The following is a 22,212-nucleotide window of genomic DNA, read 5'->3' as shown; positions in this document are numbered from 1 at the left end:
CTCCATCATTGCGTTAAACTGATCACACAATAGCAGGCGACGAAAGAGTAACTAACTGCCCTTTTATGTGCCTGTTTATTTTGCATTTATGAATGTATATTATTTTTGAATTCATCTTCTAATGCGCCTTTTGTCTTACATGTGGCGAGAGCTCGTTTTATATAGGGTTGAACTGTTATTGTCTTCTTTACAAGGGAATGCGGTCAAAGTATGCAGTTTGAAAGAGCCTGCCAATACATCGATATTATCTTGCTTGGTTTGCCGTTATTATGTATTTATTGTTCGCTAATTACAATTCAGATCTAAGCGCCAGCATGAACATAATACGTTTCTTGTCTGGCTCTCAGTTAAGTACCCGGGTCCCCCATTTCGAAGTGCGCTTCTCACCCCCACCCGTGGTCGCCCATTTGAGCTAAAAATAGATCAAAAAATGTACCAAGAACCGAAATACATAAAGTGATTAATCCAGGATCACACGTTTTGGTTAAGTGTCTGGAAGTAGAACTCAGATCTTTTGACAGAACAAAATATAACGGCAAAAGAAATTTAAATGCAGATGAGCAGGACTTCTCTTCCCCGAGAGCGTCTTCAGTAATCCACACTTACTGCGGAGTCGGACAGAAATCGTAGTCAGTGCACCCTACCTACGTCGTGGTGTTTTTGAGATGTACTAAACAGGAACCAGGAAATAAAGAACAGATTCTTACCCGTCCCGTTTGCATCTTTGATATTGGGGGACAGGGGTTGCCTTTCTTTAGTACACATTTCTGTGCAGCGCGTGTGCGTTAATGGCAATGGCAGAGGGGGTGGAGTCTCACCACGCCTGGCTGAGCTGCTAAGGCACGGTCGGCTTTCACTTTCGTCCTTCGCAAAGCTTTCTTGTCTTTATGGGGCCATATGTTTGAAACACATGTCCCCATAAAGATAAGAAAAGCTTTTACCACAAACGTAAAGCAACCGAGACAGTCCAACTGGGACGGCTCTAAAAGAGAAAACTGTTCGTTACTTGACGCTCTTTTCCAATGGCTGTCCACCGTTTAGCATAAACGGTGACGCCAGCCAATTGAAAAGAGGGGCGGGCTTAAAGCCCTATAGAGAAATCTACCCTAACTCATTAAATCTCGCCAGCGAGACTGCACATCTCTGCGCAGCCTATGCCAGGCGAGACCTAAAAATCCATGAGGAATGAGAATGATGTCAGGAATTATTCAAGATAATTCAGAGGCATGCCAGCAACACCTTGATTGATGGCATTTAAAACCATCACAGTTACAGCAAAATCAATAGCCAAAGGCACTTTGTAATACAAAGTATAAAGATAAATTGGCACTTTCAATAGTGAATTGAACAAAATAATTAATCAGAACTTTATAATTTATTGACGAAGTACTCATATTTGGAATAGCTTTCTCGAAATGCCATTTGTTTGTACATGTTACTTTGATGAGCGTTGGCCGAAGATTTTATAGTTCAGCACATATTTATAGGTCTGGCCTAAAGAAGCTTTGCCCAAGCCCCAAAAAGCTTCAGTGATGTCATTGATGATGTTAAAGGTGATGCTATGAGTGATGTAACATCATGCAACACCAAGTGCGAGGGTATGAATAGTACAATAAAAAAATGGCACTGTGTAGTTACAGTTAGGTCAGACTTTCCATAGGAAGAGTGTTTTTTGTTTTGCTAATAATTTTGGTGCAGTTTGACAAATTTCCACAAAACTTTCCCCCCAAAAGTTCACCCACTTCTGCTCCTTCCTGGAAGTTTTCTGGGTAGTATGTAGGGGGGACTGGGGAGGGGGCAAAAAAAAAGGGAATGTTCCAAAACATTGATTTTCCAAGTTATTTGGTGTAAATCCGTTCAGCAGTTTAAAGATAGCCCGGGGTCCTCATGGGGGAGTTAAAAGGTAGGCATATCTGGACGGTTAGTTCTGCGTGAGTCCCACAGTACTGTAAATGAAAAACATAGGGTGCTTTGACCAAGGGGAGCTTTTTCCCCATCAGCCCTTTCACTACCACCTTCCTATGCATCTGATTTGCAAGCCACAACTGGATAGGCCATTACAGGACTAGGGTATTAGGTCCAAATGTCCTGAAAATAAAAAAAACTGTATGAGGCGACAGGGTAGGGATACCCTGAAGTCCAGGAACTTGTAGGTGTGAGAGAGGAGACCAGCGGGACACCCCCTGGGCCCAAAATGAAAACAAAAGTTTTGTGCCCCAGGTACCGCAGTATTTTTGCTGTATTCAGCACAGCCCTCCAGCGGGAATCGCCATTCAAGCATCTACCTCTTTACCATGCATGCTTCTCCAGGAGAAACTTGTATGTTACCGCCTTACCACGGAGGTGAAGCTTGAGCACCAGTAGCCCAAGAGTAAAAATAAAAGAAATGTGGGTTAGGAATCCACGGTGATTGGGTCATAATAAGGCATGGTAATAAGATCTTACCTTAAAGATAAAATCTCCAGAAATTCATTGAAACAACACAAAGTTCAAAGTCACATCATACTTAGATGTTGAAATAATGTAAAAACTAATATTAAAAACAAAAAAACCCTGCTAGTCACCAGTTATAGTTTACAGACCTAATTATAACTTGCGCCCCTGGTATTGCACTGCTTATCAGCTCACTTAGAACATCACTGATGACATCTCAAATGACATAATTGATGACATCACAAATGACAGCATCCCGTCATTTTTACAATGTCCTATAGAGTTTGTGGACTTGAAGTAAACCAACATGCAACACACAAAATGTGCTCACTATGCCATGGAACCAAGCTACACTCGACTGAAGAGCCCCAATCAGGGAGAAAACTGTCTTTGGTTGCTTGTGTTCTGGTTCAGGGTGGACCTGGCCTGCTAGTCGGCTGGATTGTTCCTATTGGAGCAGGGTCAGGACTGATTTGCTTATGGCTGGGTCTAAACTGAGGTGGCATGATGGACAAAAGAACGATGGGTTGGAATGCTACCCAAGCAATTGCTAGTGGTTAGGCTTATTGCAAGCATTCCTCCCCTCACCTTTTTTGTGACTAATTCAACGTTCCAGCTGTGGCAAACTTGACAGGTATGCATTTGCCACTGAAAAACACCTTTTGCCAGGCCCTATCAACAACACTCCTTAGTTTGGTAAAATACACTGCACACATTCCTGAAATGGGCACAATGGTATACAACCACTGAGCCATGTTTATAACGCCAGTGTGAGATAAACTACCTCTAAGTGAGACACCGCTACATTCTACATTATTCAACAATCTGCAATGCCACAAAATCTCCAGCGAAGGTCTTGAAATAAAAATCTCCACTTCTAAATCTCATTGCTACATAGAATTTGCCTTTAGCAATGTACTGCAAATATTTAAAATGGGCACTTTCCCAGATAACCACTGGTGGATAATCTATTGTCAAGAGATGCTTTGACCTTTCTCACACACTTTTTTTGGAACAGGCTGTGGTTTGAAGCCACAACCTACCTTAAAACACACCTGCAACCCATATCAGGTGCGCTCAGCCATTTATTTATTTAACATAGATAACACTTTTACCTCAAACTTGAATGATTTTTAAATGGTGCATAATAATACTTCCACCATGCACATCCACACTTGCCTGCAGTAACTGCGTTATTTCAATACTATACACCCACAAGTGCTCACACAATAACACTATGCTGTGTATGACTGTGTTATCAGTAAAGCCATCAGTGATATCATTTAACATGTCATGAGTGATGAAATATGTGAGGTCATAAGCAGTACATATGCAAAAGAAACAATTGATGGACGGAATGCTGGACAATGCAAGCATTCCCCCCCAGTCACAAGGATCTGCCTTAAATCCATCATTCTTTTGCTCACCACACAACCCCAGTTTAGACCCAGCCATATGCAAATCAGTCTTGACCCTGTTCCTTGTGGGAACAGTCCAGCCCGTACTGCCAAGCCATGTTCTCCCTGGATGGGAAACAAGCAACCTGGGACCGGTTTCAGGGCATCACCCTTCATCAGCCAGGCTAGCTTGAATCCAGTGGTGTAGTGAGCACGGGACCCACGTCTGGGCATACCCTTCCCACTTAGGGCGACATATGCAAAAGAAACAATTGATGGATGGAATGCTGGACAATGCAAGCATTCACCCCCAGTCACATAGTTGCAGAGTTAAATGAGTGCAGCGAAGATGCTTGCGGAATCTCCGCAAACAAAAAAAAAATCATTTTTGGACTCATAACTTTTGTCATTAACACCACCGTCAAACATGGGATCAGAGTACCTCCACCCTGATCCCTTATATCACCTTTCACACACATTTTCAGCCCTGAGAATAGTTTCACGATCCATAAAATGGTGGCTGCAGCTTTCTAATTAGGTTACGGCCGTCCAATCACAGCATTCCTGTCGGCTCATGCAGTTGCAAATAATCGCGATGTTGCTGCAAAATATTCTCAAACACAGATATCACTAACTTTTTCATCTTAAATGTCCCCAAAACTAACTAACAGATTCACACCCCGAATAACTAAAAGCGTGATCTGCGTAAAAAAATGTACCTTTCTGCCAAATTTGGTGTAACTCTGTTCAGTGGTTCGGGTGGTAGGCATGTTGACAGATCCTATGGGAATTAACATTGCAAATGCACCTTTTTATTAGCCCCATTTTTCTTAGCCCGCGATTCATGAATCACCCTAAAACTTTCTCTGAGCAACATGATTCACTGCAGAACATTTTGTAAAGATTCATCAAATGGAGCTTTTCCTGTGGATACCAGATCCTAACTATAAAAAAAAAGCACACCCACACCCACACACCCACCCCCAAGAGGGAAACACCACAGGTACAGACCACCAACGTATTTCAAAGAAGTTCTAGAGACGCGGGTTCACAGTTCCATATTTTATTCGGTATTCACCCAAGTGGTACAGACAAGTGTCCGCCCCAGACGCGTTTCGATCGCCACAGTGATCTTGATCACCTGACGCGCTGGTGACGGGTCACCACATTTGAACTCAGTATATATATTTGTTTTTTTTTGTTTTGGCTAATTAATAATGTTTGTATTAAGAATTCTATATTTATTCTAAATTAATGGGGTTATACAAATATGTAATGTGATTGAAGTGAGGTACTTTCCCTACTGTTGCTTAGACTGGAGTGGGAATAGTAAATCCTACCTCTCTGAAGTCCCAAGTTTTCCCTATTGTTGCACAGACTGGAGTGGGAATAATACATTTATCCTATCCCCTGCATGCAGCCAGCTCCATGCCAAGCATGGCTCTGGGCCAATTAAATCCTTAGGGACTCCATCTCCCAAGGCCCGTCCTTATTATGAATGGGGGCATGCATTATTGGTCCCGGGGACCCCATCCCACCAGCCCACGCAGTAAATGGTGAATTCCCTGGAGCACACCCAGGGCACCCACTGCATATTAAAAATGGGGAAGGGGCATGAAGACCACTGCCCGGGATAATATTGGCCCCAGAGACCTCTTCCCCTGGGGCCTATTTAATTAATAATTGGGGTGGGGCCCGTGCAGCGCCTCTACCCGGGCCAATATCAGCTCGGAGGAGCCCAACTCCCAGGGCCTGGCCATATTATGATGGGAGAGGGGGGCAAACAGTCCACCCTTCTGGGTAACACCATCCCCCAGGGCCCGGCCATTAAATGGTGAGTACCCTGTAGCCCACCCAGGGTGCCCAGTGCATGTTTGTTGGGGGCTGCAGGGGGTGCCCCCGTGGCCCCAGCTGGCTCGTTGGCTCTAACGGGACCTGGTATTGCTCCTGTCAAAAGGAGCAGCAGACAGGAGCAATTTTTTAATCTGTCTGAAGCTGGCAGGAAAACCGATAGAAAGCCCGCTCGCAGTGGGAGTAAGCATTTTTCATGCCCCGGCCCACTGTGAGCGGTCTTAGGGCCTCATTCCGACATTGGCGGTGTGGGAGCATAACGCCATGCCAGCATCCCGCTTCCACACCTCCAAAGTCGACCTCAACATGCCGGCCAAGTTACGAGTTTCCCCGTGGTCTGGCGGGCTGTGCTTTGGCGGTCCACGTGGTGGTGCAGTTCTATGGCTCATATGTGAGCCTTAGAACTGCAGCGCCAAGGGAGCGCCAAAGCAAATTCCTCTACGGCATGGACTGTGTAGTCCATGCTGTGCAGGAACTGGGGTTCATGCACACAGGGGGCCCCCTGCATGTATCCCCAGGTCCTGAGGCAACAAGGGGCCCTCTAGTAGGGCCCCCTTAGTTTCTTCACCGCCAGCATTTTCATGGTGTGAGCACCGCCATGAGACTGCTGACGTTGAGGAAACTCGCCATATGTTTGGCAGTGGGACCACCAAGCATATTGCAGCCTCAGACCACTGCGCCACCATCAGGGAGCGTGGATCCCTGGTGGTTGCGGCAGTCCTATGGTGGTCCGACCGCTGTAGTCATAATACGGCAGTCGGACGCCGGTGCGGCAGTCCCCAACCATCACCGCACCTCCACAGCGGGTTTGGCAGTCCGATGGAAATTGCATGCAGAAAATATGTTTTGGGCTCCCCCTTTTTCTTGGCCCCCCTCCCCCCCGCTTGACGAATCACCCCAAAACTTTCCAGGCAGCAGCTGAAGTGATTAGCATACTAGGTTTGAAAATGTCATGAAGATTCGTCAAACGGCACCAAAGTTATTACAAACATAATCTATGTTATGGAAACCAGGTCCAAGCTATAACTAGCTACTGTCGAATGCCAGATAAATATATATATAAAACCGAACTTTTCAACTAATCAGTACTGAGCAGAGATATTGTGCTAGGATTATAAAGACAACTATAATAGTACACTTTTCACGCTGACTTTGAACATCATAAAGCCACGCAAATATATTACAAAAGCTGAGTTACTGCCTTGATGTATATTGGACAACAACTCCCATAATGCCTTGTTATGGATGTATAATAAAAATTGACTAAGTAGTAGAGGTAACTCACTCAACATGAACTACTGTGAACAAGACTGAGGGCCTGATTACGAGTTTGGCGGTGTGGGAGCGGGCCGCCATGCCCCCGCATAACTCCTACACCACCAAACAGGACCGCCAGATTACCAGTAATTATGAGAGCATTGGAACTACACCTCCGCGAGACCACCAATGCATGGTCCTGCACGGCATGGATTGTCCAGTCCATGCTGCACAGGTGCAATGGGGCATACTGCAGCGCCACCACCAGGAATCAGGGATCCCAAGCGGTTGTAGGAGTTCTCTGGAGGTCTGACCGCCATACTCATACTACGGCAGTCAGACCCTGGTGCGGAAGTCCCCAAACGCCGCCACACCTCTACCACGAGTTTGGCAGTCCTATGGACCGCCAAACTCGTAATTAAACCCAGAGACTGTAGAAACGAGTCGGTGGTGGTGTTTGGCGCAATACGGATGTCCTTTGCCAATAAAGAATCTAGAAATTGAAGCTCCGGCGAGTGCAGCATCACCTTTTCGCAGATGTAATATATATATATATATAGAGAGAGAGAGAGAGAGAGAGAGAGAGAGAAGAGAGAGAGGAGAGAGAGAGAGAGAGAGAGAGAGAGAGAGAGAGAGAGGGAAGAGAGAGGGAGAGAGAGAGAGAGGGAGGGAGAGGGAGAGAGAGAGAGAGAGAGAAAGAAGTAGCAAATTAAAATAATGATAAATGTAATATAATGTAAAATACATATTTTTAAGAATTGCATTACATTTTATAAACAGAAACACACATATATGTGTGTGTTTCTATAAGTATATATTTATATCTAGTATTAAATATTATTTCAATTTATTTAATTTACGTTATATCAATGTTACATATTAAAATATTTAAGATTTACTATTTTAAACTATATATATATACATGTATATATATATATATACATATATTTATTTATTTTTTTGTATATTAAATGAAATTAACGTGAAATGATTTTTTTTCGGTTAATACATTTGTACTTACTATTATAAGTATAGGGAGACGATATTTTTCACACAATATTTTTGTTTCACAATATCATTGTTGTCGATATTGTGTCAGTGATCCGTAGGTGTTGCAGTTCCCAGTTCTCAGTGGTGGTTTGGCTGATGGACATCGTTCAAACGCTACAGGCCCTTTATTTTTTTTTAAGTAGTCAATGTCAGCAGATACGTAGTCCTAACAATGCACGGATGCTTTTATACAAAAATATAATCATACACATTTTTGAAACCAGAATATATACTATGAGAGTATTGTGAAGGTAAGTATGTACAGGTAAGCATAGATTTACGATGCTTAACTCCGCATTTATGCACCCTGTTGATATATAGCATCCAAGTTCATATATGTGGAGCTTAGTATAGTGAAACTATACTTATGTATATATATATTTACCTTCAAATATTGTGGTAGGCAATATTGTGACCCATATATTTTTGTAGGACGATATTTAAAGCACAACATTCTGGTACAACACCTAAGACAGAGACTGCATGTACAGAAAGGATGACAGCCACTGTTTGATGTTTGAAGAGCCTCTGGTTGTGTTGGTGGTCATTGGTGAATATTAATATAATGGCTTTTTTTTCAGATTTCTCATATAATAAAGGGTACCAGGTTGCTGCCAAGGCCTTTGTGTAAAAACTAGGGGTGTGCAAAATTGGTGTAATTTGCTTTTGTGTAATTACTCAAAATTTCAAGAAAATCTACGTGAAATTACATGAAATGTAAATCTGTCATTTAGTTCTATATTTTAGAGCAAAATGTATCCTTGTGTCAATTTTTTAAGTGAAATACTCAATAAGTAGTGTTGCTTGCTTCATCGGAACCCTTTTTGGTGCACTGGTTTAACTAAAGCTGGATCCCACCACGTTTTCTTTATCTTTTTCACTTTTTATTATTGTTTCCTTCAAGATAGTGACTATCCTTTTTAACACTTTTCACCGTAGTAACGTACCTGATACTGTTATTTTCACGTAGGTTTATCCTGACACTGTGTTTCAGTCAGTTAAATAGCAAATTTTGTATGCATTTGTTTTGAACCCATGGATGGTTTCCTTGCTGCATTATTGCATTTTTTTGTTTAATTGTAGAGTGATCCCTGATGAAGGGCACAATGCCCGAAATGCATTGGATTGTATTTGGAATGACAAATGGACGATAATTATCACTGTTGAATTATCATCATTGAAATGAAGTCCATCAAATAGAACCTTTTGACTGCAAACTTTGACTACGGCTTTTGATGTCCAAACAGCACTAAATGATTTACACCATTCTCTGATAGGGTGAAAGATTGTGCCCAGGAGGATTCAGCCTGGTTTCCAGGGTTGAACTATTTATTGAGTATTTCACTACGCTCATGGTCGGAGAGCGATACCCCTCAGGCATTAAAAGTTGAACTGAATAATATATTGAATCTAGAGGCTGATCACTGGCATCTTTATTTTTAATTTTTGAAGTGACACATTTCATGCTAAGAAATTGCCCAGAAAACACAATTGCTGGAAAAAACAGGCAGTCGCATTCTGGATCTTGGCGTTGTTCCCAAGATCCTGTGCTATAATTTTGCTGCCGTGGCCTAATTATGTGATGTACCATAAAGGAGTAGTTTGTGAATTTCACGTAATAAACAAAATGCAAAATGTTCTAAATTATGTCAGCAAATGGAAAATGCTACTTACCAGTATGCATCTGTTCTTGGCATGTAGAGCTGCAGATCCTCACACTTGCATTAGATCGCCATCTGGTGTTGGGCTCGGATGCTTGCACCTTGTTGTTGTCTTGGAAGAAGTCTTTGTAGTCACGAGATAGATGACCCCTTCCTTGGACGATAGTGCTCATGGGCATTGACTCCATTGTTTTTCGCCATGATGCGAAATGATGGAGTTAGTAGAAAGAAAAAGATGTCCATGTGTGTATATCTAAGTGAGATAGAACTGGAACAGATACGGGTCCCGGGGAGGTGGGTGGGCGTGTGAGAATCTGCAGCTCTACATGCCAAGAACAGATGCATACTGTTAAGTAGCATTTTCCGTTCGAGGCATATGAGCTGCAGATCTCACACTTGCATAGACTGTATAGCAGTATCTCCCCTAGCGGTGGTCACCTGTATCGGTTGCAGTAGTTTGAAAGAGAGTTTTAAGAACAGCTTGGCCCACAGAAGCTTGCTGCTTGGCTTGCACATCTACACAATAGTATTTGGTGAAGGTGTGTGTTGTAGACCATGTTGCTGCCTTACAAATGTCTTCTAGGGGAATGTTCCCTAAGAATGCCATAGAGGCCCCTAGTTTACGTGTGGAATGCGCCCTAGGGGGAATTGTTAATGTGCGTTTTGCTTTTTGGTAGCATATTTGGATACATTTAACGATCCACCTTGCAATCCCAGCCTTGGAGATGGGAATACTCTTATGTGGCGGGGAGAAAGCTACGAACAGTTGTTTTGTTTTGCAAAATTATTTGGTTCTGTCAATGTAATAAAGCAGGACTCTTTTTACATCTAGGGTGTGTAGAGCTCTCTCCGCTACGGAGTCCGGGTTTGGAAAAAACACTGGTAACTCCACTGATTGGTTAGGATGAAATGGAGAGATGACTTTAGGAAGGAATTTTGGATTTGTCCTGAGAACCACCTTGTTACGATGTAATTGTAAGAATGGTTCTTGTATGGTTAAAGCCTGGATCTCACTTACTCTTCTAAGAGAGTTGATGGCAATAAGGAAAGCCACTTTCCATGTGAGGAACTGCAGTTCGCATTTATGTAAAGGCTCAAATGGGGGTCCCATGAACCTAGTAAGAACAATATTTAGATTCCACACTGGAGAGGGTAGTAACCTAGGAGGAATGACTCTTCTGAGGCCCTCCATGAAGGCCTTAATTGCAGGGACTCTAAAAAGTGACAAGTGTTGTCTGTTTTGCAGATAAGCAGCAAGTGCTACAAGATGTAAACGTATGGATGAATATGCTAGGTTACATCTTTGCAAGTGCATTAGGTAGCAAATGATATTCTGGATGGAGGCATCCAGTGGATCAATATGGTTGTTGGTGCAGTAAATGGCAAATCTTTTCCATTTTGCAGCATACAAAGCTCTAGTAGTAGGGCATCTGGCTTCTTTAATGATGTTCATACAGTCTGGTGGTAGGTTAAGGTAACCGAACTCTAGGACTTCAGGAGCCAGATCGGCAGATTCAGCTGACCTGGATCTGGATGACTGATCTCTCCATGGTTCTGCGTTAGCAGGGATGGGGACAGGCGTAGTTTTTGGTGCGGAACTAGTGAGAGTTCCAACAGTGTTGTGAACCACGGTTGGCGTGCCCATGTGGGAGCTACTAAGATTAGTTTGAGAGACTGTTATCGGAGCTTGTGTACCACTAGTGGAATCAGTGGGAGTGGCGGAAAAGCATACGCAAATCTGCCTGACCAGTTCATCCATATCGCATTGCCCTTGGACAATGGGTGTGGTAACCTGGCGGCGAAGGTTGGGAATTTTGCGTTTTCGTGTGTGGCGAACAGATCTATGTCTGGTTGGCCCCACATGTGGAAAAATGATAGAAGAACTTGGGGATGTATTTCCCATTTGTGAATCTGTTGTGTCTGTCGACTTAACAGATCCGCTATCTGATTGTGAACTCCTGGAAGGTGTTCGGCAAGCAGATATATTTTTTGCGGGATGGCCCATCTCCAAATGTTCTGTGCGAGCTGAGACAGCTGCAGAGAGTGTGTGCCTCCTTGTTTTTGTATGTAGTACATGGCTGTCATGTTTTCCATCTGGATCAGGACAGCTTTGTTTTGTACATGTACTTGGAATGTTTTTAAAGCTAGAAATATTGCTAGTAGTTCCAGGTGATTGATGTGGAGCAGTTTTTGTTGAGTGGTCCACTTGCCTTGGGTTGTATGTCTGAGGAGATGGGCTCCCCATCCAGTGAGTGATGCTTCTGTCGTGAGTACTATCTGTGGAATAGGTTCGAGGAACGGCCACCCTTTGGACAAGTTTTTTGTGATCCACCACTGCAGAGAGCGATGTGTGCGGCTGTCTACCAACACCAGACCTGTAAGTTGTCCTTGAGCCTGATTCCACTGATGTGCTAGACATTCCTGTAAGGGTCGCATTTGAAGTCTTGCATAAGGTACAATAAAAATGCAAGATGCCCTCATGCCTATGTGTTGCATGAACACTCCGGCTGGGAGAGAGTGTTGGGCTTGAAATTTTGTGATGCGAGTTTGTATGCTGGCAATCCTGGTTGGACTGGGATATGCTAGAGCTGTGGAGGTGTTTATTGTGGCCCCCAGATATTGGTGTATATGAGAGGGCTGGAGATGCGACTTGATGTAGTTGACCTTGAACCCCAAGTTGTGTATTGTTTGGATGGTTTGGTGAGTGTGTTGAACACATTCGTTGAAGGACTTGGCTTTTATTAGCCAGTCGTCCAGATATGGGAAGACATGGATGTGTTGTCTTCTCAGGTGTGCTGCTACTACGGCAAGACATTTCGTGAATACCCTGGGTGCGGTGGTGACTCCGAAGGGAAGGACTTTGAACTGATAGTGTTGTCTGTCCACTACAAACTTTAGATACTTCCTGTGAGCAGGATGCATGGGAATGTGGAAGTAAGCGTCCTTGAGATCTAGTGTGGCAAGGAAATCGCCCTGTTGTAGCAGCGGGAGCACTTGTTGGAGAGTGATCATATGAAAATGATCTGCGTGTATATATAGGTTGAGGGGTCTGAGGTCAAGTATCTGTCTTAGAGTCCTGTCCTTTTCGGGGATTAGGAAGTACAGCGAGTAAACCCCTGTTCCTTGATGTTGTAAGGGAACAGGTTCTATTGCGTGCTTTTGAAGCAGTGAGAGAAGCTCTTGTTTTAGGAGCATGAGATGTTCTGTGGACATTGGACGCTGCTTGGGTGGTATGTGTGGGGGGGGAGCTGTAAGTTCCAGGCAGTAACCATACTGGATAATCTGTCTTACCCACTTGTCTGTTGTGATGGAATTCCAGACAGGTAGTAACTGTGATAATCTTCCCCCGACTGGAGTGGAATGGTCTGGGAGAAGCGAAAGGGAGTCACTGTTTTGTAGAGGGGGAGGTGCGAGTGTTGTTATTACCTCTGCCTCTTCCTTTATTAGGTCTCGCCTGCATAAGACTGCGCAGACATGCGCAGTCTCGCTGGCGAGATTTAACGTTTTAGGGTAGATTTCTCTAGTGGGCTTTAAGCCCCGCCCCTCGTTTCCATTGGCTGGCGTCACCGTTTATGCTAAACGGCAGCCAGCCATTGGAAAAGAGCGTCTAGTGACGTACACTTTTCTCTTTTAGAGCCGTCCCAGTTGGACTGGCTTCCCCGACTTACTGCTGGCGTAAAAGGTTTTTTTATCTTTATGGGGCCAAACACATGGCTCCATAAAGATAAGAAACCAGTCATGCGAGACAGTCCAACTGGGACGGCTCGCGAGCCAGTCCAACTGGGACGGCTCTAAAAGAGTGAAGCAGTGAAGTCGTGTTTGCCCGTTTGTCGCTCGACGGAGTGAAGTCGTGTTTGCTCGTGCCTGTTTGTCGCTGGACATGGAGAAGTCAGGTAGTTTCTCGATGGAGTTGAACTGCTTGTATCTGACAGAGTAAGGCTGTCTCTGTTTCTGGGAGGAGGCGAGCGGTGCCTGCCTGGTGCTGGGTGGAGGGGAGCTGCTTGTATCTGACAGAGTGAGGCAGTCTCTGATTCAGAGAGGAGGCGCGCGGTACCTGTTTGTTTTTGGGTGGAGGGAAGCGGTACCTGTCTGTTGCTGGGTGGAGGGGAGCTGCTGCTGTAGCTCTGGTCGTTGCTGTCCGAGTCTTGTGGCATGCCTATCAAAGGAGCTCTTACGTTTCAATGGCTGGAAAAACAGAAACGTAACCACCATTTTAGTATGGTCACATTCTCAGATCTACGCAGCAGTCCCTTTTTTGTTTTAATGACAGGTGCCTGTAACGGTAGGCAAAGCCGGCAAACGAAAGCAGAGGACGGTACGGAGCGCCTAGTGGACCAGAAAGGTTTGAGGGCGTTTACTTTCCCGTGCCGGTACCAAAGTCAGGGTGCCGGTGCCCACGCTTCGCGCTTCTTGCCACGGACCCACGTGCCGGGCTGCCTGACTGCAGCGGTGTCTCTGTCCGCAGTGCTCCGATCACGTCTCTTTCAGCAGGCAGCGGTCTCTCCACCAGGACAGACTACCCTCTGCCTCCGCTCCTGCCCCTAATCACCCCAGCCGGTCTCCGCACACCGCCGTCTCTCCCTGGACTCTCCGTGAGCCGTCTGGGTCTTCTCAACCCTGCTAACTCTACCCTTCACTGCTCTCTGACTCCCCGGTGCCTCCTTCTACACCTGTCTAGCTCTGCCCTTTTTAGACCCCTTAATCTCCCGCTCTGTCTTTGGACTGACTGTCCCTCTGGCTTTTTCTTACCCTCCCTGACTCTGTCCTTCTCTGTCCCCGCTCTGCCAGTGGTCGTCTAATTATCCCCTGCCTCCTTCTACCTCTCTCTGACTCTGTCCTTCTGTCCTCTTACTCTCCCCACTCTGCCTGGGGTTCTCAACTGCCCCTCTTTCTCTGCCCTGCGCTCTTACTCTCGCCGCTCTGTCTCTGCCCTCTCTCTCTCCCAGCTCTGTCTCTGGGCTGACTACCCCTCTCCCTCCTCCTACCACTCTCTGACTCTTTCCCGCAGTTCTCTCTGCCTCCCAGGCTCTCCCTATCTGCCGTCGATATCTCACTTTGTTTCGGTGACATCTTTCGCTATGCTTGGGGGCCGCTGTGGTTTCTGGTAAAGCGGCGCAGAGAACCATGAAACTGGAAGTCACGTGGGTTGGAAACTTTCCGCACTGAAAGAAAACAGGCATTGAAAATGCAATAGGCCTCGCCTTTTATTAAGTTAAAGCCATTTGCTTTGCTACATAATACCATTAGCAAAGCAAATGGCTTTAACTTAATAAAAGGCGAGGCCTGTTGCATTTTCAATGCTTGTTGTTATTCCCTCTGTATCCGCCTCTAAAATATCCTCTACTGGGGGATGTCTGTGTAGTGGTTTTAAATGAAGATGAGGTGTCTGCTCCAATGTTTTTGGAGGCTCCTCTACAGAAGGAGCGATGAAAGGAGCCACGTGTTTGTGGAGACTAACGCTCCCATGGACTTAGCAGTCTCAGTGTCTTTCTTCATTTTTTCTAGTGCAGTGTCTACAGCCGGGCAAAAAAGTTGTTTTTGGTTGAACGGCTGGTTGAGGATGGTAGTCTGGACCTCCTGTTTAAAGCCTGAAATGCGCAGCCAGGCATGGCGTCTAAGGAGTACACTGGTATTGATGGATCTACAGGCAGTGTCTGCAGCGTCAAGTGCTCATTTATTTGACGCGTTTGAAATTAGCTTGCCCTCTTGTATGAGATCATTTGCTTGGGTTTTATATTGGTCAGGCAAATGTTGTAATAGGGTTTCCAGTTGGTCATAGTGGGCCCTATCATATCTAGCCAACAGTGCTTGCGTGTTGGCTATGCGCCAGTGTTTGGCTGCCTGCGCAGCTACCCTTTTGCCAGAAGCGTCCAGTAATTTGGATTCTTTATCTGGGGGTGGCGCATCCACAGAGGTTTGTGAGTTGGTGCGCTTTCTAGCGTTGGAAACTACTAGAGAATCCAAAGGCAGCTGTCCCCTAATGTAAGCAGGGTCTTCAGGGGCAGGTCTATATTTTTTATCGATTCTAGGGTTAAGAATCCTGGCACGTACGGGATCTTTGAACACTTCAGGGGCATGCTTAATGACTCCCTTGATCATTGGCAATATTTGCACTGTGTTTTGGGACGGTTCGAATGTATCCAAAAGGAAGTCCTCCTCTGTTGAGTCTGAGTGCATTGTGAGGCCGTGGTAAACGGCAGCCCTATTAAGTAATTGTCCAAAACCAAGATTATCGTCGGGGGGTGATGGTTTTGATGGGTATGGCTGGGGGCTTGGGAGGTCTGGTAGATCTATTGGGACAGGGTACTCCCAATCATCTTGTGGTGGATCGTCTGGATCCATGAACGGGTCATTTGGTCACCTCCCACCCCTAGGTCATCATCATCATCTGGAGGTGGTGTATTTGGTGGAGAAGTTACAGGCAGAGGTGGTGTAATAGATTTAAGGAGAGGAGGTGGGTTAGAAGGAAGTAGAGGAGAAGGAGGCATAGGTGATGTAGCAGAGTCCTTCTTCTTCACAGGCACTTGAGGGGCAGGTGCTGTGTGTAACTTCCTCTTCTTACATGGCACAGCTGTGACATGTCCTGTTTCAGGGTTAATATAAATCTTTTTCTGTCTAGGATCGACAGGATCTGGATGAAAAAGTTCCTTTTCCTCGGGAACCGTTTTCGGTACCGATTTTTTCGGTTCCGAGCGGGGCTGGTGTTGTGTTTTATGTGCTTTGGCCTCAGGAGGCGTGGTAGAGTTCTTAGGCTTGTCTTTCGGTTCCGAGGATCTTGGTTTCGGAGCCGAAGCTGGATCTTTAGGCTTGGAAGTGTTCAAAGCCGGTTTATCCACGGACCTCGAGGTTTTCGGGGCCGATTTGTCTTTGGAGGTGGAAGGCGTCGGAACCGATTTCGGAGCCGAGTGTTCCTTTGGCTTCGGTGCCGAAAGCGCCGGCGGGACGATTACATGAGGTTTGCTCGGTCCCGAGATACCGGAAGGCTTGTCTTTTTTCTTTGGAGCCGGGCCCGGAGGCGGAGCTTCTGAAGTGTGTTTTCGATCGCGACTGGGGCAAACAGGCGAAGTCTTGACCAGTGCCTTCGGTTTTGGTGGTGGGGTTGGGGCAGGGGCAGTAGTACTCACTCGTTGACCAGGAGTGATGGGGTCGTCTGAGTCGTCTGCCTCTGACACGATTTCAAGATCTTCGGAATCTTCTTCAGGGACATCTGGGCCTTCGTCGAAGATGTCCTCTGGTTCCGGAGTTGATCTCTGCGCCATGATGTGACGTCGAGCCCTTCGATCTCGAATAGTCTTCTTCGATCGAAAGGATGCGCAGGCTGGATAGCTGGACTCGTCGTGTTCAGGTGATAGGCACAGGTTGCAGACTTTGCAATGGTCACTGTGCGGGAACTTTGCTCCACACTGGGGGCATTTCTTGAATGGCGTCCTTTCCATGAGCCGTAGGCCTTACGGCGTGGATAGGCCCAGCGGCCCTCGTCGACGACTGGAATCAAGCCGAAGATGAAGATGATCGATGTGAATCCAAAGAGTTTCTGGAAGTTTTGCGCGGCGAAGAAGTTTGAAATGAAGATTTCGAACCGGAGCGCAAAAATTGCGTCCGAACTCAATGGCGGAAAAAACAATCTAAGGATGGAGTTGATGCCCATGCGCACTATCGTTCAAGGGAGGAGTCACCTATCTTGTGACCACCAAGACTTCTTCCAAGACAACAAGGGGCAAGCATCCGAGCCCAACACCAGATGGTGATCTAATGCAAGTGTGAAATCTGCAGCTCATATGCCTCAAACATTTAATTTCGCCCTTGCTTAGTGAATATATGGAGATATGGGGATGGCGAGTTCTATGCTTTTGGAGTCTGTGTGTTAAATAAGGTGTCTCTTAATGCGCCTGAACTCTGAGGGACTGCCTCACAAAGGTAAACTTTTCTGTAAGCTTACATTTGTTTTGGAAACCACAGAACTGCATTTTCATAGTAAGTTTGCGAGTGCGGAGACTCCATAGTTGGGGAGTAGAACTCCCCACATAAAAAGATTTTAAAAAATTGATATCTTTTTATGTGCGGAGTTCTCTGCCCTGACTGCGGAGCCTCCACATAAACCTACTATTAAAATGCAGTTTTGGGAATTCCAAAACAAAAACGTAAACTTGAACAAAAGTGTAAGTTTGCCTTGGCCCAGTACAGTACCCCAGAGCCTGAGGGAATACTGGGGGGCGGAGGGGTTAGAACCGATCCACAACTCCTGAGAAAGGGCCCAAGACTGCAAAATTAATAATAATAGTGGGGGTCCCGTACTGCTCTTCAGCTCCTGAGAGAAATTTGATGGAGTATTACTGCTTGTTGACTCCCCGGATGGGATCAAAGGGTGATACCTGCCAGTTAGGTTTTAAGTCTTCTCCAGGAGTCTCAGTGTGTATGTTGTTTGCATCCAAGCTGTGCTGCTGTACTCGTGTTCTTCATCCTTAACATCTGCTTCCCTTTTCGACTCCTTCTAGACCTGGATCACACCGGCCCGCGCTTTGACTCCCTTTTCCCATCTTTGGATCCTCATCAACGTGGGCTGCCCGGCCCACAGGGCCCTGCCCTCTCCCTGCCCGCCCAACTGGGCTATGGCCAGCCACCTCCTCAGTGCCAGGCACCCAGGCTCCCAGGTAATGTGAAGATAACCCTGGAGAACATCGAACTGTGGAAGCAGTTCAATGCCATTGGTACCGAGATGATCCTCACCAAAGCGGGCAGGTATGTCCCCCACTGATTCACAGTGCAACAAAAAGGGACTTACACAAGTCTTGTGATGTGGGAGGGAGGTGAGCTTTTCTTTTGTCTTGCTGAAGATATGTGCAATGGTGCAGTAAGGTACGTGATGGTAAGGGATATGACATGGGTTGGCAGGTTATGTTACACATGTTTTACATAATATTCGTCTGGTAATCCCTTGGCCTGTCAGCAGGCATTTGACAACATATGCTTACTTTCACTCTACTTCAACCCCTATAACTACTTTCTCCATTTGAGCTTCCTTTCACATTCAAATTTCCACTAAAAAGGGAATATACTGGTTACCACTCCACACATGCCTCATCGCTTTTCTGGCACACTGAACTGAGAACCAAGATATACCTCTTGTATACATATAACTAGATTCAACATAACTACTTCCCACACTGCACCTCTACTTGGGTGACATTGGACTGCATAAGATCTTTGTCTTCTTGGACACTAGACTACATGGCACAATCATTTAATATGACCACAGATGCCAAGAAGGCTTGAAGAAGCCCACTAGACTAAACAGGTGTTGCCTTTTTTTGTGGAAATGAAGAAACGACAAACATCAGACCTCCCGATAACTGTCTATGCTTAACCCATATCACCTTGGCTTAATACTTTGTTTAAACTGTCTGCCTGCTAACAACCATTATCAGTGTGTTGCTAATGCTCCAGAATGATAGGATAGAGGAGCTGGAAAGGTGGTGAGACAGAAACAATTTCAAGTTCTGGGGATGCCTACAGGAGCAGAGGGTGAGGACGCTATACTCTTCATGCAACACAAGCCTTGGAAATTAAAAGTGAAGAAAGATACCCTAGAGGTCAGCAAATATAGTGGAATTCACATAATTAGGGGCTCCGACTGAGAGGGAGAGAACAGTGGTCCAATTATAACCTCCAGGGGCATTGGTGTGAGAGACAAGGAAGGAATAATAACAGCTGTGAGAGTGAGGAGAGCTCTCCAATACCAAGGTCACAGAACCCTGCTATTCCCAAACATACCCCGGAGAGGATGCTAAAATGAAGGCTCCTGAATGCAGTGAAAAAGAAGTTGATAAACTGGAAAGTGCACGTTGTTCTGCTGCTAACAGCAAAGCTCAGTGCGACTTGAGAGTTGACTTTTTTCCACAATGGCCTTGAACAACTTTCTGAGTACACTCGCAAATATATCACTAAAGCATGAACTGGTAGCTCACTGTCATTTACAGAGAGCACATTTACCTTTGAAATGGGCACTAAATTTGCAGACATACAATTTTTCTAATAAAACTATGTAAAACATATACGATAATGTGTAAAACACGGGTTTCATTTAGTGTTTTGATTTGTTTTGGTCATATTAAAATCTTAGTTCCCACCACACCTCAGAATTAAAAACGTCCTTCATTTGAGCTGTCTTAACTGACAATTTATTTTGAAATATTTGTACAATTCACTTACAGGTATTTCAATGTTCTTTGTGTCAGACAAAAATTGCATCCTGCAGCGTTTGTTTTCACTGCCCCTACCCCAGAGAGATTGTCACATAGTTCAGTTTAAAAAAATCTCTCACTTTGCAGTCAAGGAAAGAAATCTACATGACAAAAGAATAAGCAGCAGTTTTTAAGAAGACATAGGGCCTAATTACGATGGCGGGCGGACTTAAGTCTGCTCGACATCCTCTCGGTCGTGGGACCGCCCGACCTCCTGTCGGCGGTCCTGACCGACCAATTAGGATGCGACCAAACACTGTTCGGTCGCACTCCTATTATTTACAATGGGAGCATGCATTCCGACCAGAATGCATGCTGTCATTGAAAAACAAAGAAGTGCCGTTCATCCTTGCACCCCGTGGCAGGCACCTCAAGGTGCCTGCCACGGGGTTCAGGGATGAACAGGGGGCACCATAGGGGTCCCCTTAGCCACCAACCGGAGGACGTGCACCCATGGGGGCCTTGCTGGGGGCCCCCAAAGTCGACTTCCGACAGCCTTTCTGTGTCGGAAAGGCCGGCACAGAAAGGCTGTCAGAATCCGTAATTGTAATCCCTCGGGAGCATTGAAGTTATTCCGACTGGCGGACGGGATCTCCGAGCCCATCGGAAGACAGTCAGAATGACCAGTCAGATTCCTTTCCATCAAAATGGGCCGGTCAGAAAGGAATCCAACTGCATGATTAGATGCAATAGAAAACGGCCCAGACTGATCGTCTGAGCCGTTTCCTAACGCATCATAATCAGCCCCAAAGCCTGACATTTGATCTCTGTCTTTGAATGCACAGCAAATGTGACAAGATGAAAACAAAATTTAAAGGCATCTTTACTGCTTATTCACCTTGTGAACACCAACATGGTCCAGCCCCTACAATTTTTCAGGATGCTGAAAAATCAGCCACTTTGCTTAAAACAAACATTGCTAAAAACCAATTGGTTTCTCCTGTGCAAGAGCTACTGGCTTTACCAATGTCTTTTAGCATTGTTGTCCAGCAGCGTGGAGTGGAGTGTGATGGCATTGAATGGGTGGATTTGCACAGAGTGGAGTGGCGTAGAGTGGAGGAGAGTAAAGTGATGTAGAGTGGAGTGCAATAGAGTGGCGTACAGTGGAGTGAAGTGGCGTAGAGTGGCATAGAGTAAAAATGGAGTAGGTATAATGGAGTGGAGTTGATCAAACTAGACTGGAGTAGAGTGGAGTGTAGAGAGGCTTGGAGTGGCGTAGAATGAAGTGGGGCAGAATGAAGTGAGGTAGAGTAGAGTGGCATAGAGTAGAGTTGCCTTGTGTGGAGTAGGGTAGGGTGGCATAGAGTGCCACTGTGTGAAGTAGTGTGGCATAGAGTGGCACATAATTGGAGTGGCATAGAAGTGGAGTGACAGAGTGGAATGGCATAGAGTGGCATAGAGTAGAGTGGACTTGCATAGACTACAGTGGAACAGGGTGCAGTGGCATAGAGTAGAGTGATGCTGTGTTGTAGAGTACAGTGGTATAGAGTAGAGTGGCATATACTGCACTGGGGTAGAGTGCAGTAGCATAGAGTGGTGCACAGTACAGTAGAATGACAGATTCAAGTGGCAGAGAGTGAAGTGGCGTAGAGCAGAGTGCCTTAGAGTAGAGTGGTGCAGAGTACCGTGCAGTGGCATAACATAGAGTGGTGCAGAGTAGAGTGGTGTAGAGTAGAGTGCAGTGGCGTGACATAGAGTGGTGCAGAGTAGAGTGGCACGTAGTGCACTGGGGTAGAGTGCAGTGGAGTAGAGTGGTGTACTGTACAACAGAATGACATAGAGTGAAGTGGCATAGAGTAGTGGGGTGTACATTGCAGTGGCATAGAGTAGAGTGGTGCAAAGTAGATTAGAGAGGTGTAGAGGGCAGTGGTGTAGATTAAAGTGCAATGGCATAGGGTGCAGTTGTGTAGAGTGCAGTGGCGAAGACTGGAGTGGTGTAGAGTAGCATAGAGTGCAGTGGCATAGAGTAGGATGGTGTAGTGTAGTGTAGCATAGAGTAGAGTTTTGCTGAGTAGAGTGGTGTAGAGTGCAGTGGTGCTGAGCAGAGTGGTGTAGAATGCAGTAGCACCGAGTTCAGTGGCATAGAGTAGAGTTGCACAGAGTGCAGTCATGCAGTGGCATAGAGTGCAATGGCATAGAGTAGAGGGACATAGAGTGCAGTGGTGTAAAGTATTGCAGAGTAGAGTGCAGTGAATTGCAGTGGCATAGAGTGTTGCTCAGTAAAGTGGTGTAGAGTGCAGTAGTGCAGAGTAGAGTGGTGTAGTACAGTGGCCTAGAGTATAGAGGTGTGATGTAAAGTGCTGTGGTGTAGAGTGCAGTGGA

At 45.7% G+C, this 22,212-nt stretch overlaps 1 protein-coding gene across 1 annotated transcript in view; it reads left to right on the top strand.

The window, feature by feature from the left end:
* The window catches only part of TBX6 (T-box transcription factor 6), a 61,739-nt gene that overhangs the window by 8,121 nt on the left and 31,406 nt on the right, over nucleotides 1-22,212 (top strand). The window contains exon 2 of the mRNA XM_085618828.1: nucleotides 18,145-18,388. Coding sequence (XP_085474954.1) covers nucleotides 18,145-18,388 — 244 coding nt within the window. The remainder of the gene's footprint in view (nucleotides 1-18,144; nucleotides 18,389-22,212) is intronic.

Source organism: Triturus cristatus, chromosome 7 (assembly GCF_964204655.1).
Source record: "Triturus cristatus chromosome 7, aTriCri1.1, whole genome shotgun sequence".
Classification (NCBI taxonomy): domain Eukaryota; kingdom Metazoa; phylum Chordata; class Amphibia; order Caudata; family Salamandridae; genus Triturus; species Triturus cristatus.
Note: the sequence above shows the minus strand (reverse complement) of the source record. Positions and strands in the feature narration are given on the sequence as shown.